Source organism: Macrobrachium rosenbergii, chromosome 22, assembly GCF_040412425.1.
Source record: "Macrobrachium rosenbergii isolate ZJJX-2024 chromosome 22, ASM4041242v1, whole genome shotgun sequence".
Lineage (NCBI taxonomy): Eukaryota > Metazoa > Arthropoda > Malacostraca > Decapoda > Palaemonidae > Macrobrachium > Macrobrachium rosenbergii.
Window position 1 is genome coordinate 9,035,963 of NC_089762.1, and position 20,000 is coordinate 9,055,962.

Sequence of the window (20,000 nt, forward strand, 5' to 3'; positions counted from 1 at the left end):
AGCACTGAAAGGTCGACTGAATTAATGTTTAGTTCTGAAATTAAAACAGGAGAGTAATTTTTGGCGAACCGATGATTAAAAACGTATTTTTTTGTATGATCAGTCACCTTTAGTACGATTTATTAAAAGACAGAATAATTGGAAGAAAGTCACCTTTCGTATTCTTTATTAAAGAGACGGAAAAAATGAAAGAAAGTCATATTTAATACAAGAAAGTCACCTTTAATATTTTTTATTAAAAGAAGGAAAAATTCAGAGAACTGAGCAGCCCAGTGTGGAGGGGAAAAGCGGTCACCATTACCTCGGACTCTCCAAGCATGCTCAGAACTTTTCTCTTTTGGGAATATCGGGTGTCTCGCAGAGTAATTTCCTCTATTTCTTCTTCTTGTTCCTCTTCATCTGAATGGAAGTTTTTAGGGGATCTTTAGCGGAGCAAGTGACACGAGAGGGGAAGGATCATTCCAAACCATGACACTGCCTCGAGTATTCTGTTATTCTTGGAAGTGACTGAAGAAAGGGTTCCAGGTATTTTGTTGCTGAAAGCATCATCACAGTTCACGTGACATGAAAACAAAAATTCGTGAGACCTCAACTGCATTGAAGGCTCCCGCACTCTCAGCCGAGGAAACTTCTCTTTCATCTATTGCGGCAACTGTATTTTGCATCCTTAGGTGAAGATGCAACAGCTGAATTACCATCCGTTTCCTGCTGGAGTTGGAATAAACGGAAAGTAGAAGTGGCTTTAAATTACCCGATGAATTTAGGTTGTTTGACAGTTCGATAGCGGTGAAAGTGATGAGCGTAGATAACTCATCTTTGCAACGGATACAGGACTGGATGATTTGATGAATTCAGCAAACTTGGCTGGTGACGGAGCTTTGAAGTGTGTGGTTAAAATGTCCTTTCAGCTGTTATGCTACATTATCAGATAGGGTACTTCAGTGTGTCAAGGTTATTTGCCCTCCTCCCAGGCAAGGCGAAAATAACATACAACCGACTTTTTACAAATCTTTTGGAATGACGCCCCAATTTAAACCCTCATGAGGCTATATGACGGATTTTGAAGGAGCTCACATGAACTGCGTACATAATAATTCTCCAAATGTATCTCTTTTAGCATGCCTTTTTCACTCATCTTCAAACACGTATATACCGAAAGGTCGTTGAATGTGGTTTTAAAGAAAGATGTCACAGATATACTGAATTCATTATTGGTATCATCACTTTCTCGTGATCTTAAATGGAAAAATGAAGTCCGCAGTAGTACGTATATAAATTGCTATATAGAGGAAGCTTTCACCAACTTGACCAGTTGGCCTCTTCAGCCAGAATATAGTAAACAAACTACAATTGGTTTCGTACTTTGAAGAAGCACACTATATTGCTTGCGGAAGAGGCAGAGGTAATGGCCGACAGCGAATGGCACCCCTGTTCCCTATTTACAGATGTATACGTGAGAAAGATCTGCAAGATCTTCCTCGCGCCAGTAACAATTTGGAAAGGTACCTTAATTCACTTCAAAGTTCTGTTTCTGGTGTTCATCCCAATATTTGGAGGCTTATTTCAAGCTAAAAAAAAGAAGAGCGCCTTGCCCACCTAAAAAATGTTCAGTTTGAAGGAGGTCAAGAAATGCCAGTTAAAAAGGAAGCACAAGGACCTGGACGGACGTTTGAAAATGATCGCTTTGCCGTTTGATCCTCAGAAGAAAATCGAGTTCTTGAGAGCAGTAGCTAGGATACTACACTTAAGAAAAATATCATTTAACTCTAATTTTTATATCTTTCTGTAAATATCTTTTTAGTAAATTTCACATGTAGCATTAATTACTTTTTATTGTTAATAAATATATAAAGAGTGCATTTTACTGTCGCCATAATTAACAGGAAAGACAACTATTGTGAACAGCATTCTGGAAAATATTCTAAATGGCATATTTCCGAATATTCTATATGCCATAAATACTGGTTATAGTTTATTTGAAATTGTGCGAAAATTTTAAGTCTTTTCCTTCCCGAGAGTCAAATAACCGAGGGTGAATGAACTAAACAGAGTAGCAGTTAGGCAGGGCTCAACATACCAGGAGTAAAAACACCGGGGTCAAAGTTCTGGGAGTCAAAATACTTAGAACCCTCTCTTCAATCACAACCAGGAATTAGAACCCTTTCTTCAGTCACAATAAGGAATTAGAACCCATTCTTCAATCACAACCAGGAATAACAGAATACTCGAGGTAGTGTCATGGTGTAGAATGACCCTTCCCCTCTCGTGTCACTTGCTCCTTTTCCTCTTCCCTCCGATAAAGATCCCCTAAAAACTTCCATTCAGACGAAGAGGAACGAGAAGAAGAAATAGAGGAAATTGCTCTGCGAGATCCCCGATATTCCTCGAAAGAGGAAAGTTCTGAGTGTGCTTGGAGACAGTCCGAGATAATAATGACCGCTTATCCACTGAATTCTCTGTTCAGTACGGTTAGTTATTTTCTTCTGTTCATGTAAGTAACCGCGCTTTGCAGCTCTTCACTTCACACTCCGAGTAGATTTTTGATCCATCAGCGCTTGTTTTCTGCCTTTCGTAAATGCAAATTAAGTCATCTGCGAGTTTCTTTCCTCCACGGGTGCTCTGAATGGTACGAGTCATGGTTATAAAGAAGCTCTATACCGCCAGAAGCTCGGATGCAACTGCCAAATGTTACTGATATAAACAATGCCTTCAGCTTACTAAACAACCAAATTATGTAATTTCCTTTTCCTAAATAAGCTAATTGCCGTAAGCTATTTCAAAGAAATATGCTCCCTAAACAAGCTATTTGTATATGTTGGGTGTCAAATTACCCGGTGTTAGACACTGGATCTCAGTTTACCGGGAGTCAAAATACCGGAATGGAAATTACATACCGGCAACCGAAGAAAGACATAAGGAAGAAGGTCTCCGGTAATGTAGTTGGATCTGAAGGCTTCTCTTTTTACCAATAATGTTAGTTTTTTCTTCTTATCTGCGTGGATTATTCTTTTTATATTTGTACATTTGTCCATCTCAGATTTCATATATTTCTTTTATATTCTCATTCCCTTATGTCTCTCCATTACCTATATATATATATATATATATATATATATATATATATATATATATATATATATATATATATATATATATATATATATATATATATATATATATATATATATGTGTGTGTGTGTGTGTGTGTGTGTGTGTGTGTGTGTATGTACCTATATGTATAAGTATATATATATACCTATATATATTGTATATGTATATATATGTGTACGTATATATATATATATATATATATATATATATATATATATATATATATATATATATATATATATATATATATATATATATATATATATATATAACAAGAAGACTTTGTTAGTAAAACATGGATCACTTTTTTTTAAACTTTAAATAAATGACTGGACACCCAAGATCCTATGGTCTGTTTAATTTTCACCATTCTATAACCTTCCGTTGTTCGGTTTTCAGCATAAATTTAGAACAAAAACAAACTGATGCCTGAGTTTATAGGGCGCTTTTTCAGTAACATTCATGACATTTCAGTCGGGGAGTCTGGCACATCCTTTCTCGAGATTAATCAGTTTTAGCATCATGGATCAACGAGTGTGAATGTGAACTTTATTTCACAAGAGAGAGAGAGAGAGAGAGAGAGAGAGAGAGAGAGAGAGAGAGAGAGAGAGATGGCAAGTGCGAGTGAAAGAGCGAGATAGAGAAAGGATATATACGCAGAGCAGTTGTTTGTATGGGTTTGTGCTAATGGAAGAAATATCAGAAACCTCGCAAGTTGCATGTTTCATGGCGAAGAAAAGAATTTGGAGAGAGAGAGAGAGAGAGAGAGAGAGAGAGGGGGGGTGGCAAGTGCGAGTGAAAGAGAGAGATAGAGAAAGGATATATATGCGGTGCAGTTGTTTGTATGGGTTTGTGCCAGTGAACGAAATCTCAGAAACCTCTCTAGTTGCATGTTTCATGGTAAAGAAAAGAATTGAGAGAGAGAGAGAGAGAGAGAGAGAGAGAGAGAGAGAGAGAGAGAGAGAGAGAGAGAGAGATTTTCTGGGTAGGAATGAACGAATATGCAAAATCGGAAAGAATTTGCCCTCATGTGCATAGATCGTCTCTTACACTGAGAAATGGGAATGACACAGTTTCACTCAAAAAAAGTTTTGCTGGGAGTCAATATTGTTGCACTATTGCCTCAAGTAATTAGCATATCTGCCTAATTATCTATCTATGTGTGTCTGCTTCTGCCAGAGATTAACTCCTGTAGAAAGAGTGGCTCTTGGTAGTGGGTTTATGTTTCATAATAGTGGCAGTTATGACTTGGACCATCGACGTAAGCTTGAATTTCAAGTCAATGGCCCCCCTGGCCTCGTTCCATATGAATAGGGTCCATCTAATGAATAAAAATAATAAGACAGACAGACAGACAGACAGACAGTAGAGAATGAAATCGTGGACAATTTGAGATACATTTTCCATCCTGGAACAAAATTACGTAATTACGATTTCTTGTCAAATTAAATTTCTTTTGACGCAATACTTATCAAAAAACTCGGAGTAAAAAACAACTAGGAAACATTTTGTGTGGAATAATGTATTTAAATAACTGATCCTTATATCTAGTGACCTTTACAGTTCTACACACCCTCTTCTACTGCCCTTGCTACGTGTGTGATTTAAGGCCGCTGCTTCTGTTTCTCATCTTCAAAATTTCTGGTTATACGTCACTCAATGAAGAAATCTTTTACCTTAAATTGTGTTTTCCCGTATAGGAGTAGTGCCGTCAGTGCACCTCATGCAGTGCACTGTAGGTATTATTAAGGTTCCTTGCAGCGTCCCTTCGGCCCCTAGCTGCAACCCCTTTTATTCCTTTTACTGTACCCCTGTTCATATTCTCTTTTTTCCATCTTACCTTCCACCTTCTCCTAACAACTGTTTCATAGTGCAACTGTGAAACAGTTACACCTTAAAAACCTTTTCACTGTAATTTCCGTTTCAGCGCTGAATGACGTCATAGGTCCCAACGCTTGGACTTTTGCCTAAATCCTCTAGCCTGTTCTTAAATTGTATTTGAAGTCTTTATTTTCAGATAGATTGCAAATGAACCCTTTGGACTAAGTGAACTAAAATTACCTGATTGGTGAAATGAATTTGAAGTCTGGTGAAAATAACACTGATGAGAGTGTGAAAGGTCATTTTGATACTTTATGAGAAAATCATTTTAATGATATTAAGGTTAATTTATTGATTTTTTTTATTTTTGCATGAATTTTTCTATGTTTACTAGAGAATAAATTTGTTTTTCACTTATTGTGCGTTGGCAATATGATACAGATAAGTCGAATCAAGCGCCAACATTACTTTAGTCTTTAGTTCGTTTTCAAAAATGGGTTTTGCGTCAGCTGTTTATAAGCCTGATACCTACAATATTTTCATTACCTCTTGGAAATATTTAATCATTAATACTTAATCCTCGTCACTAAGGAGATGAAAGGAGCATTTATAACCAAATTTTTCCTGTCATCAGTTTGCTTTACAGACAACATTCAGTCTTATCCAGATTTGTAATTTCTTTTTGTTTTCAGTAACTGCAGTTACCTACATCTTCAATGTATCAAATTCCTAAAATTGTTTTTCAATCGGATTAAACAAACAGATAAAGAAGAACTTGTCCATGAGCACACTGTGTCTACGAAGTTCTTGAGACTTGAAAATGAACTTATGTGTGTTTGTGTATCAGAAGCAAACAGTGAAACTGCCAAGATATTGATGTTTCCAGGCCAGTTCATTTAAAAATGATTGCTTTTACCGTGCGTCAGTCTCTATAGGATTATTACTTCAACTGGAATAGATACCGGCGGACTGCAAGTGATTTAAATACAAAATACGAATAGAATCAGGGCTGGGTAGGCAAAGAAATGGTATAAAAATAACAGAAAGGAAAGTCAGTCTTACAAACTAGTTTTCTGTGTATTGCTTTAAAATCCCTTATAGAGAAAGAGAGCTAGATAATCTGCTTTCCATCTGTGCGCTATGTCAATATAGAAACAGCAAATCTGTGCAGGCGGTCACTCAAAAATCGTGATTTAAAAGGAGCACTCAGCCTCCAGTGCTTAGATAACGAATTTTACATACCTGACCCGTATCCATCCAGGCTTTTGTAACTTCACTCACAGGATTACGGGCTGCTGAAGTGCAAAGCCCGTGCAGCACAAGGCTGGCTAAATCTAGAAAGATAGAAAATAGACAGAAATAGAACTCACATGCCTGCTTGATCCACGTAGGTGGCTAGTGCCGTCAGTACACCTCATGCGATGCACTGTAGGCTTTATTTTAAGTTCTATGCAGCGTCCCTTCATCCCCTAGCTGCGACCCCTTTCATTCCTCTTTTTGTACCTCCGTTCATATTCGTGCTCTTCCGTCTTATTTTCCACCCTCTCCTCATGATTAATTCATAGTGCAACTGCGAGGTTTTTTCTTTTGTTACACCTTTTAATCGTTTCTCATCTCAATTTTCCTTTCAGCGCCGGATAACCTCATAGGTCGCAGCGCTTGGCCTTTGGCCAAAGTCCTATGCCATTCCAGGCCAGCATGATAAGAAGTACATGTTTTCCTGCCTTTGTCTTGAACAGTTGACTTCTAACATTTTTGCTTCTGACCAGAAGTTTGCACAGCAGACTAAAGACTACGCAGCCATGTCACATTTTAAGGACAAGGAAGAGTTCATTGTTTGAGATTATTTCTCAGCAGTTTAACAGATCCAGATTATTGGTGGAAGGTTATCTAGGAAATATGTTATTATAGGAATTCTGTTAATATTTTGGTTTCCTTACATCGTATCTATTTCGAGAGATGGGACCGGAAAAGTTCAGTCTTTGAATGTCATTATGGCTGAGGTTCCACGAAAGAGAGCATCTAGAGAGAAAGCATCTCTCTCTCTCTCTCTCTCTCTCTCTCTCTCTCTCTCTCTCTCTCTCTCATGCAAATATGAAGAGATTTAAAACGATCTCTCTCTCTCTCTCTCTCTCTCTCTCTCTCTCTCTCTCTCTCTCTCTCTCTCTCTCTGAGGACTTCGGAACAAATGGGTGTGATTATAAAAAACAGAAAGCATACAAAACTCTAGTTATATTTGAAACTGAAAGAACAACTCACAAATCGTTCCATAGGAAAAGTTGTCCTTTGCCGTGTTGATTGCATTGCGATATATGGCCAGCCGTTTCGCAAAAAAGAAGGGTTTAAAAGATTCGAGAATTTATCTTCCCCTTTTTGTCGGACAGGAGGGAGCACGGATTACGTGTTGCATCCAGCAAGTAACGCTTTCACTGATTGAAAAGGGTTAGCTGAAAGGCACGGATAGCTAAGGGACACGGGTGAATAAAGAGATAGAGAGGCTTTTTGACAAGCAGAGAGACAGGCACGAATGATGTAGTTAATTGTGACTTGTTAAAAAGAACAATGTAGAATTAATAGATTAGCCCTATTCATATGGAACAAGCCTACCTCTGAGGAGCCATTTATTGGATGTAGTTGGTTGCAACATGTTAACAAGAACAATTTATTATTATTATTATTATTATTATTATTATTATTATTATTATTATTATTATTATTATTATTATTATTATTATTATTATTATTATTATTCAGAAGAGGAACCTTATTCATATGGAACAAGCCCACCACAGGGGCCACTGACCTGAAATTCAAGCTTCCAAAGAATATGGTGTTCATTTGACGAAGAAACAGTAGGTAATAGGAAATGCAGGAAGAGGTCAGTTATTGCAGTGTGCTCTCGATTGTACATAACTTAAATTATTCTGGTATGTATCCCGCAAAAAGTGATAAAAATCGAGAAGGTTAAACGTGGTTGTGGTAAAGACAAATCCATACATATCTGATAAAAGTTTCTAGTAGGTTCCGCCTGAGCAAGAGTCCAGTTGTGCCTAGTTTACTCGAGCTTCGAAGGCCCTGGAATCGGGCAGTCTCCTGAAAGTTGTTGTCTGTAGTCTCCCATTCAAAGGCCTTAGTTGATATCTGAAATTACTCGCTGTCATGGCAGTTCAGTTTCTCATAGCTTTACAACATGATATTTCCTTTTTATATTCTGTTGCTGGACATGTCTGCTTCTGCAGATTTTATTCGGTCCAATAGGCTGTCCTCCCTCTGTAGGGCATACAGATTCTTAAAGCAGAGAAAACGAGGGACATTTACCTGTCTCACCAAGAAATCCAGAATCGCAACAGTGCAAATCTAGAGTTCCGCTCCAAACTCAGAGAGTTATTGATATGTAGTTTACTTATTTGATTAGAAAGTCACAGGGTCTTGCCTTTGCTTAGCGAAGGAATTGGCAGCAATGTGACCACTCCCATGGATTCTTAAACTGCTCAGAATTACTGCGAACATTTTCATTCCAAGCAACACTTTGGCCATGTTAGCCTCATTTTCCCCAGTTTTTAACCTTTGACCTTGCCCCGAGTTACGAGCTGGTGTTCAGGTATTGATGCGACATAGAATGAAATGGATACCTTTCTACGTCAAGATTCAACAAAATCTCGCGTAATTCTTGCTGCTCATTTTAGCCAGATTTTGAATAACTGAATAACACCTCAATTTCAGGAGGTCAATAAAGAAGGGAGATAAAGTCATATATGTCTTATGTCTTACATGTCTCTATAATCAATGAAAACGGGAAGTTATATATTGCATTAATTTGCTTAATTGTTTGACTGTATCTCACATACATTGGATAATACATTTGGCTGAGAAGTTTTTCTTGAAAATCTCAAAAATATGTTTTTGTGACCTTCGACTTTAGACGTAACCTTGTCCACTTGAGAGTGGCATTCCCACAGAGGTCAAGGGCTGACCTTCCCAGATATACCAATGCTTCATCTGGTCATTCATTGGCAATTATGAATGATCATTGGCTCTTTTACTGAATAAATATATATGTACCTAAAAACAATAAACAACAAAATCTGTTGAAGTTGAGAGCATACCAGCTCAAGGAATATGTGCCAATATATACATAAGCTGAAATGGATTTATATCCTTCGTGGAGATATAGTTTCTTCATATGCTTCTAGTGGTTAGCCTATTGATCCACTTGGAAATTACAAACACAGATATATATATATATATATATATATATATATATATATATATATATATATATATATATATATATATATATATATATATATGTGTGTGTGTGTGTGTATATGTGTATGTGTGTGTGTGTATGTATATACATATATATATATATATATATATATATATATATATATATATATATATATATATATATATATATATATATATATATATATATATATACATATAAATTTCTGTCAGAAATTTATTTCTGTTCCATACGTGATTGTGTGTTCATTATTTCTAATATATATACATTTATGTATGTTTATATATACTATATATATATATATATATATATATATATATATATATATATATATATATATATATATATATATATATATATATATATATATATATATATATATATATATATATATATATATATGTGTGTGTGTGTGTGTGTGTGTGTGTGTATGTGTGTGCGTGTGTGTATATGTATGTGTGTGTGTGTGAGAAACCAAACTATTGCAGACATTCCCATACTTCAGTTGAAATTATATAGTCTATTTATACCATTTCCAGTGTCCATCCAATCAAAACAAATGAGAAATCCCTTACCCATGAAGGCGTCAGGGGTAACATACGAAGATCCTTTGCAAAACCGATAAAGGTTCCATCTCTCAGTGGAACTGAAAGCCGAGAATATCCATCATTTGTGATGCGCGTTTCGAGATAACGACCCTTTGCTAAAAATTGATGTGTGTGAGCCACAAATCCCCTTGCAGCTCTACCGAAATAATTTTTAAATTTATATTCTGCACTGAATTTCAGCACCTTGAGGATTTATACGCCACATGGGTTGTCTGTTCAGTCATTTGTGCTCAGAACCGACCTGGATGCATCTCTGCAAAGATTTAGACAGATAACAGACTCCATGTGGAAATTTTACAAGAGCAACTTAAATATTATGGACGCTTAGTTCAAGAGACATGTGCAATGTTAGGTTAGGTAGGTTAGGTTTCAACAAATGTAGAGGCAAAATGTCTCCTACTTTTAAATTACGTTGAATTTTGGTAGTCCTTAATATACCATAACATGAATAAGGATATTTTTTTCAAGACCTGTTTGTCCAATCTGCATTCCATCACTGCAACACAATTTTGATATTGAACTGTAGCCATGACAGTCCTTACTAATAGTGATAGACAGGTTAAATTATTTACAAAGCATAGAGGAAAGAAGAGAGTTCCATATGCAAGAAGCGATTGGTTCCTATCAAAGTGGTTTATTCTCGAGTTTCTGTTCATATCATGGCTTTAGTGTAATGCTGAAGAGGGGAGGGAGAGTGACTGGTTGCGTGTAAAAGTGGGTATGAAACACACTTTTTTGGGTCTCTGTGGTTGTTATTCAAACCATAAAAGTGGCTTGTGAAGTATTAATATTTCTTTTCTTAGAAAGTCTTTTAGAGAGGAGGTAGGGAGACTCACACCCATCTTTTCTGAAGAAGTGGCTGCTTGAAATTAAGATTTCGAGAGCCGTAACCTGAGTAATATATTATTATTATTATTATTATTATTATTATTATTATTATTATTATTATTATTATTATTATTATTATTATTATTATTATTATTATTATTCAGAAGGTGAGCCCTATTCATATGGAACAAGCAGCCCACAGTGGCCGTTGACTTGAAATTCAAGCTTCCAAAGAATATGGTGTTCATTCGAAAGCAGTAACAGAAGGTAATGGAAAATACAGGAAGAGGAAATCAGTTATTAGAAAAGATAAATTAACAAATAAAGAAATAAAGAAAGTAACTAAAATACCAAACTACAAGTGAATTGTATTAGGTTAGTAATGCATTGCATCTTCGCTTGAACTTTTGAAGTTAATAGACAGCAGTGTCTGACGAGTGGCGTGGGGTGGATTCGTGTTAGTGGCTGTTTAAACCAGATAAGTCTCAGGTAAAGGAAGGCCCTTCTCGGTGATGGTGAGACGTTTATGGAAAGTCTAGTTTCAACAGTTGCTTCTCTTCCAAAAACCTTAACCTATTTTGTGTCGGTGATTTCCTTATACCTTTGCATGTGCAGTTGGTTATTACCTCCTGTTGTGCAGCTTCGCCTTTTAATAAATGTCTCTCTCTCTCTCTCTCTCTCTCTCTCTCTCTCTCTCTCTCTCTCTCTCTCTCTCTCTCTCTGTGTGTGTGTGTGTGTGTGTGAGAAAGCTGCTCCTTCCTGCGCCAAAGACGGATTCTCTCTCTCTCTCTCCCTATGTGTGTGTGCGTGTGTGTGAGAAAGCTGCTCCTTCCTGCGCCAAAGACGGATTCTCTCTCTCTCTCTCTCTCTCTCTCTCTCTCTCTCTCTCTCTCTCTCTGAGAAACTGAGAAAGCTACTCCTTCCTGCGCCGAGGACAGTCTCTCTCTCTCTCTCTCTGTTTTCCCATTGCCTTTCCCCTCTCATGTTTTAGGAAACTGCATCTCCCGTAGGCGGTTTCTTACCAAATACAGCTGTGAAAATTTGTCCCAATGAGTTATTCCCACATTGTAAACTCTTCTTATATCCTCGAAAATAAAGGCCAACATATTACGACTTTCCTTCGCCCACTAATCTTCAGGAGGCTTGTTTATCGACACAAATTGTGGCTTCGCTCCTAAAGCATTTCACAAAATGATATTATATTCAAGTTATACATTTTCCCAACAACAGGAATGGTGGACTCTCTCTCTCTCTCTCTCTCTCTCTCTCTCTCTCTCTCTCTCTCTCTCAAATTTGCAAATCCACTCCTGTCGCCAAATTCCAAGTTTCTCCAAAGTGGCTTCTACATTATACATTATTCCAACACCAGAAGTGATGGAATAATTATACAGATAACTCTCTCTCTCTCTCTCTCTCTCTCTCTCTCTCTCTCTCTCTCTCTCTCTCTCTCCAATGTGCAAATCTATTCATTCCCAGATTCCAAGATCTACAGGAGTGGCTGCTGTGTTACCTGAGAAGTCCCCTAATTTTGCATTGGTTTAATCGGCAGCTGCTTAATCTTTTATTATATTTACCCACGAGAGTATTTTCACTCATTCACTTCTCTTAGTATTTTATGTATAGTAAACATTTTCCGTTTCAATAAGATTCATGAATTTTACTTAATGAACATGTATATATGTGTGTGCATGTGTATATATATATACGCATATATCAGGTAAAAATGTGACCAGTAGATTCTACATTGTTATATGGGTATGCTGGGATGAATGCTATATATATATATATATATATATATATATATATATATATATATATATATATATATATATATATATATATATATATATATATATATATATAACAAATAATATTGCCAAGACCAGGAAGAACATTCTTTATTGTACAAGCTTTCGAGGTATAAAACCTCATCATCAGGCTGAAAAAACCGACAAGGATGAGAATCAATAAAATTACAATAAAATGAATTGTCATAATAAATCTTCAGCAAAAATACTAACGAAATATATAAAATGAACAAGTAAATACAAACTAAAAGGGTGAGACGTAAAATAACGAAAAATTAAAAACACAAACATAAAAATATGAAAATAAAACTAAAAGTGAAATATAAACAAACTACCACTCACAAAGTAAAATATTTAACGACCTAATTGAGTACCTACTATGAAATTACACGATAGCTAGTTGAATACCAGACGAGTTGTTGTTCAATTCCGGCTTCATCTTTTTAATAGTCAGCGACTCTGAAATTAAAAGGTCAGTCTATTTGAACAAAAGACAGTACCCGAAAATCCAGGTCAGTGAAAGGATGGTCTTGTGTTAAACTGTGTTCTCTAATGGCAGAAAAGGGTGGTTTGGAAAGGGGAAACCTAGTTCTAATAGAAAGACCTCTGTGTTCCAAAATTCTGTGTCTGAGCCAGCGGGAACTAGATCCCACGTATTGCAGACCACACTGCGAACAAGTGAACAAGTAAACGACACAGGAATTAAGGTCCACAGGCCAGTAGGCTTCTCTCTCAAAAGTGATCTTATTGTAAAAGGATTACAGAAAACAAACCGGAAACTAATTTGAGGAAACAATGCTTAAGTATTTCTTGTAACTTTTTCGGACCATATAGCTACTATGACCAAGGTAAGGCAATTGAATGTACTTTACATCTTTACTAGCAGTACTGTACACCGGTCTGGGACAAAACTTTTCATTGAAAAAATTTTTCAGAACTTTGTAAAATACAAAAAATGGGATATGAGTTTTCAGAAAAATAATTCTGGAGGAAAACCATATCTTGATGAAATAAATTAAAATCACAACAAACATTGTAGGCTCTATTAATCAAAGTGCGTATTGAGTTCATCTTATACAACTTTGGCGAAAAACTGAGGTAATTCAATCCCAAGCCAGTAAAAGTACTTTTCCTATAAACAGAGGTCTCAAATTTGCCACTATTTCTGTATACCTGTACATCTAAAAATGACAACTTATTATCCTGTTCCGTCTCACAAGTAAAAGAAATGTTAGGGTGACGAGAATTAAAATATTCAAAAAACAAATCAACATGTGATAATTCCTTAAACACAAGGAAAGTATCATCTACATACCTACAGTAATACAAAGGTTTGAAAGCACTAGGGCATTCAGACATCCAAATCCTTTCACAATAACCCATGAAGCAATCCGCATATACAGGTCCAAGGAATTTCCCATAGCTACTCCATCTATTTGATTGTATAATTTACCATCAAAAGTAAAAATGCCATCAGCAGTTGCTAAATGTAATAATTTTGCAAGTCTATTTTATTAAGTCCAAACACTGATAAATGGTTTCACATATATTATTAAGAATAATGTCGGTTGTTTCTTTCAATGGGATATTGGTGAAAAGAGAGGTTACATCGAAACTAGCCATTACAACATCTTGGTTAAAATTGAAAGAGCATAATTCTTTAACAAATTTGGAAGAATTAGATATGTTAAATTCACCTAAAGTTAGAGGGTTTAAAATTGGAACCAAAAACTTGGACAGGTTATAACTAAAAGTACCAATTGAGGAAATAATAGGTCTTAAAGGGTTTCCTATTTTATGTACCTTAGGCAGACCGTACAAATAACCAGGCTTAGACCCTGAAGCAAATAAAGAGCTATATGTAGCTTCCCCAATCTTATCTCTCAGACCTCTAAACAACCTTTTAGTTTGTCTTCTAATTTCAAAATGTGACTTGCAATATCTACATTTAAAATCCTAAATTTTGTATTGTCAGAGAGTATTTCATTAATTTTATCTAAATAATCAGACCTATTCATTAATACAACACCCTACCTTTATCTGGCTTGGTAATAACTATAATATTATCGTTCTTAAGGTTACGTAAAATATTGATTCTGTCTTTATTTAACTGATTGTCACCCTCCTTTTTCGATTAAAATTTTTGAAGGTATCGTTTGCAATTACGGAAATTTTGCTAAAAAAGTGAAGTAAGGGTTTCACTGCCAAAAAATCACAGCCTCTCAAAGTAGAACATAGTTTTCAAAACTTAAAAAATACTTAAAGAAATTGAATTTCATGGGGATCAAAGCAAAATCAAGACCAAGAGAAAGAACTTCCTTTTCATCTGTTGTTAAATTTCTGTTAGAAAAATTAAAAATAACTTTACTACTATCTATTTTCTTATTAACGTCAACACCGAGATTTCTTAACTTTCTATTGTGTGTAAGCCTAACATCAGCCAATTTTTTCTCAACGTTGGAATCTAAAATCGACGACAAACACTTAAAATCCAAAAAAAGAAAGGTTGTTCTTTAAATCCCTATCTAGTGAAGACAAATCTGTTAAAACTACCTCTTTCTTTCGTTTTTGTGCTCTAACCTCAAAGTCTAAAAGTTTAAACTGCCATGAGAGATAAGTTTTCTCGTGTTGTGGAAATCCCTGGAATAAACCTTAAATTTGATGAAATTAGGAATAACACGGTAATCCTTGCAAGTATTCAGAAATCGTATGTCTTCCTCAATCTTCTTGGATCTATAACGAACCTTCTCAGTCCGTCTAAACAGCTGTTGTCGAGCAGCCATAACGTCTCAAAATAGTCTCGGTAATTGGGCGGCTACTTGGAAATCTTAGCTTAATGATAAATAATATTGCCAAGACCAGGAAGAACATTCTTTATTTACAACTTTCGAGAGTATAAAACCTCATCATCAGGCTGAAAAAACCGACAAGGATGAGAATCAATAAAATTACAATAAAATGAATTGTCATAATAAATCTTCAGCAAAAATACTAACGAAATATATAAAATGAACAAGTAAATACAAACTAAAAGGGTGAGACGTAAAATAACGAAAAATTAAAAACACAAACATAAAAATATGAAAATAAAACTAGAGTGAAATATAAACAAACTACCACTCACAAAGTAAAATATTTAAACCTTTGTATTACCGTAGGTATGTAGATGATACTTTCTTTGTGTTTAAGGAATTATCACATGTTAATTTGTTTTTTGAATATTTTAATTCTCGTCACCCTAACATTTCTTTTACTTGTGAGACGGAACAGGATAATAAGTTGTCATTTTTAGATGTACAGGTATACAGAAATAGTGGCAAATTTGAGACCTCTGTTTATAGGAAAAGTACTTTTACTGGCTTGGGATTGAATTACCTCAGTTTTTCGCCAAAGTTGTATAAGATGAACTCAATACGCACTTTGATTAATAGAGCCTACAATGTTTGTTGTGATTTTAATTTATTTCATCAAGATATGGTTTTCCTCCAGAATTATTTTTCTGAAAACTCATATCCCATTTTTGTATTTTACAAAGTTCTGAAAAATTTTTAAATTAAAAGTTTTGTCCCAGACCAAGTGTACAAGTACTGCTAGTAAAGATGTAAAGTACATTAAATTGCCTTACCTTGGTCATAGTAGCTATATGGTCCGAAAAAGTTACAAAAATACTTAAGCATTGTTTCCCTCAAATCAGTTTTCAGTTTGTTTTCTGTAATCCTTTTACAATAAGATCACTTTTGAGATGAGAAGCCTACTCTGCCTGTGGACCTTAATTCCTGTGTCGTTTACTTGTTCACTTGTTCACAGTGTGGTCTGCGATACGTGGGATCTAGTTCCTGCAATGGCTCAGACACAGAATTTTGGAACACAGAGGTCTTTCTATTAGAACTAGGTTTCCCCTTTCCAAACAACCCTTTTCTGCCATTAGAGAACACAGTTTAACACAAGACCATCCTTTCACTGACCTGGATTTTCGGGTACTGTCTTTTTGTTCAAATAGACTGGACCTTTTAATTTCAAGTCGCTGACTATTAAAAAGATGAAGCCGGAATTGAACAACAACTCGTCTGGTATTCAACTAGCTATCGTGTAATTTCATAGTAGGTACTCAATTAGGTCATTAAATATTTTTACTTTGTGAGTGGTAGTTTGTTTATATTTCACTTTAGTTTTATTTTCATATTTTTATGTTTGTGTTTTTAATTTTCGTTATTTTACGTCTCATTTATTGCAGAATGTTTGTATTTACTTGTTCATTTTATATATTTCGTTAGTATTTTTGCTGAAGATTTATTATGACAATTCATTTTATTGTAATTTTATTGATTCTCATCCTTGTCGGTTTTTCAGCATGATGATGAGGTTTTATACCTCAAAACTTATTACAATAAAAATATATATATATATATATATATATATATATATATATATATATATATATATATATATATATATATATATATATATATATATATATATATATATATATATATATATATATATATATATATATATATATATATATATATATATATATATATATATATATATATATATATATATATATATATATACCATATATACAGTATATATGTATATCCCTTCAACGGTCCAAGTGGCCCATATGAGCCACTTAAAATGGCTACATTTTGGTGCATTCGTCACCAACAAGCTAGAGCATGTAAGAAATTGACGCTATGGCAACTCATAGCAGCACTCCTTGGCTCTTGAAATCAACCAATCAGAAGCGAATACAGCCCTCCAGCGAAAAACCCCAGAGCACCAAAGGAACCTCAGTCACACTCAAGACGTGAAACTTTGAAGCTGCCACACAATTCTTCCGACGGAATCGCCCCCCCCCCCGCTATAATCATGGTGAGTACATAGTGATTTTATATGTTGTAGTTGAATGTTTTGCCTTCATTCTGAACTAAGTGTGATGGTGCTGTGATTTTACTGAAGTGGTGAAATAGTGACGGAAAAAGTAAATATCCAATATGGGCCACTTTGGGCGAGTTTAGGTGGAGTACCTAATCCATTCTGGGCCACTTTGGTCCGTAACGGTAAAAAAAATCCGGTAAGATACGGCGTCACCCACAAGTTGTTATTGTATGTTATATTGATTGTTTGTTTACAAAAGTGAGTGCTGTTAGTGTCATTTCTAGTAATTATAGTGATGTCAGGCTCATTTGCATGCATTTTGATTTAGTTTGCAGTTGTTAGGCTTATGTGCACAGAGAGAGAGAGAGAGAGAGAGAGAGAGAGAGATTGATTGTTAGTTTACAAAAGTGAGTGCTGTTAGTGTCATTTCTAGTAATTATAGTGATATTAGGCTCATTTGCATGCATTTTAATTTAGTTTGCAGTTGTTAGGCTTATGTGCAGAGACAGAGAGAGAGAGAGAATTATTACATGAATTTTAATTTTTTTTTCTTTGCAGATTAAAAGTTCGATGTTTTATGGGCGCAGGAATGCTGCATTGGAGCATGAGGATGATAGCCAACGTTCTTGGATAGCCCCTGATGATGCTGCAGGCAGTGACATGGACGTGGCATCACTCGAGGAGGACAGTGACTTTGACGAACTCGGCCTCGACGAGGATGTGCCTTCCACCTCGAGATCTAGGCCAGGTTAGTATGACGCATATATAACCAGTTATTGCCATGAGTTTTTTAAAAGTCATACCATTTTTATATTGATGGTTTGTGTATGAAAATGTGTACATTTGCTACACTCACTGCCCACACATACACAAACATACTCACTGCTCACACATACACACACACACCCTCACTGCCCACACATACAAACATACTCAGTGCCCACACATACATATACATACAAACATACTCACTGCCCACACATGCATACACATACACACTCATGATTCATTTACTGTTTTACTAATAATACTTTCTTTTTATTTCAGGTGGCAAGGTCTGTGTTGTTGTTCCTCAGTAGATGCCAGAGGAGGATGGTGATGCGGCCCGGCCTTCCACTAAGAGACCTTGGGTTCGACAGTGGAAGAAGGAAGACATCACTAACCAGCCCCGGCAGGAGCATATTCACCCCCGTCCTGACTTTCTGAGTACTTCACACAGGTTTTTACACCTGACGTGAGGTCCCACATCGTCTTTCAGAGTAACCTGTACTCGAAGCAGAGGGATGTGGTCAGTAACTTCCTCTCCGAATTCGAGTTCATGGTTTTCCTGGGTGTCATCATGTACATGGGACTTATGCCTTTGCCCAGCATAGTGGACTACTGGGCTGTCAAGACGAGGGTGCCTCAAGTTGCTGAGTATATGTCCAGGAACTGCTTCAAGGCAATCCGGTCAAACTTCCACTTCAGTGACAACGACCAGGCAGCAGGATCACAGGACCGGTTCTTGAAGGTGCGTTCCCTCTTCACTAAGGTTACCAGGAAATTCTTGAATGTTGCAGAGACTCCTATGCAATCCATAGATGAGGTTATGGTTGCATACAAGGGCACCATGGCTGGTAACCTTCGTCAATATGTAGCCAAGAAACTGGACAAGTGGGGCTTCAAACTCTTCTGCCATTCCAGTGTGGATGGATTTATCCATGACATTCTCATGTACCAGGGGGCCACTACGTTTCATAGCCACCACACATCACTGTCTGAAGAGGAGGAGAAGTTGCCAGTCACTAACAAGTTTGTTATTGCCTTGGTCAAGACCCTCAAGGACCCAGAGAACTCCACTGTGTATGCCGACAACTACTTCACAAGTATAGCGTTGGTTGAGTACTTGAGGTCACAGTATAGTTGCTGGTATGTGGGCACTGCCAGGGACAACAGAGTTGGCTATCCACCCCTGCAGTCTGTCAAGGACATGACCAAGAACTCGGTACCCAGGGGCACACTTGACTACATTTCTTCTGATGGCATCCTTGTCACCAGGTGGAAGGACAACAGCATTGTCACAATCTTATCCACTGATGTTGGTGTGGAACCTGTTTGTGAAGTGGAGAGGTATGACAAGGAAGTGAAGAAGAAGGTTCCTGTGCAATGTCCAAATGTTATCAACAAGTACAACAGTCGCATGGGTGGCATTGACAAGAGCGACATGTTGGTCCACCTCTACAAGACCCCGTTCAAAGCAAAGCGGTACTACATGAGGCTGTTTGCTTACATACTGGACTTGATTATCTGCAATGCCTGGATACTTTACAAGAGAGACTGTCTGGCATTGCAGTGCAAGCCTATGCCCCTCAAGGAGTTCCACCTTGAAATCTGTTTTTGGCTGGTCAGCTTCAAGGCCCCCATCAACAAGGTAACCAGGGCTTCCCTTGGAACAAGAGATGTGCCTAAACCTAAGCGGGGCCAACGTGCAATCGTGCCTTCCATAGAGTCCCGCCAGGATGCCACCTTTCTGCATATGCCAAAGCATGTGGACTAAAGGCAAACATGTAAGTTTTGTTCAGGGAAGGACCACATTCACAGATCCCTTTGGGTGTGCAAAGAGTGCAAGGTTGCATTGTGCCTCAATGATGTGAGAAATTGTTTTTCATTATTCCACAAGGTAGGCCAGTAATTGTAAATACATTGTAAATATCA

The 20,000-nt window shown here is 36.5% G+C and overlaps 1 protein-coding gene across 1 annotated transcript in view; it reads left to right on the forward strand.

Moving 5' to 3' along the window:
• The first annotated feature begins 1,603 nt into the window (after window positions 1-1,603).
• Window positions 1,604-20,000, forward strand: part of LOC136850356 (piggyBac transposable element-derived protein 3-like) — an 18,482-nt gene continuing 85 nt past the window's right edge. Inside the window, exons 1-5 of the mRNA XM_067123975.1 lie at window positions 1,604-1,785; window positions 2,303-2,468; window positions 17,865-18,054; window positions 18,354-18,361; window positions 18,526-20,000. The exon at window positions 18,526-20,000 is cut by the window's right edge and continues 85 nt beyond it. Coding sequence (XP_066980076.1) covers window positions 1,604-1,785; window positions 2,303-2,468; window positions 17,865-18,054; window positions 18,354-18,361; window positions 18,526-19,842 — 1,863 coding nt within the window. The 3' untranslated portion in view covers window positions 19,843-20,000. The remainder of the gene's footprint in view (window positions 1,786-2,302; window positions 2,469-17,864; window positions 18,055-18,353; window positions 18,362-18,525) is intronic.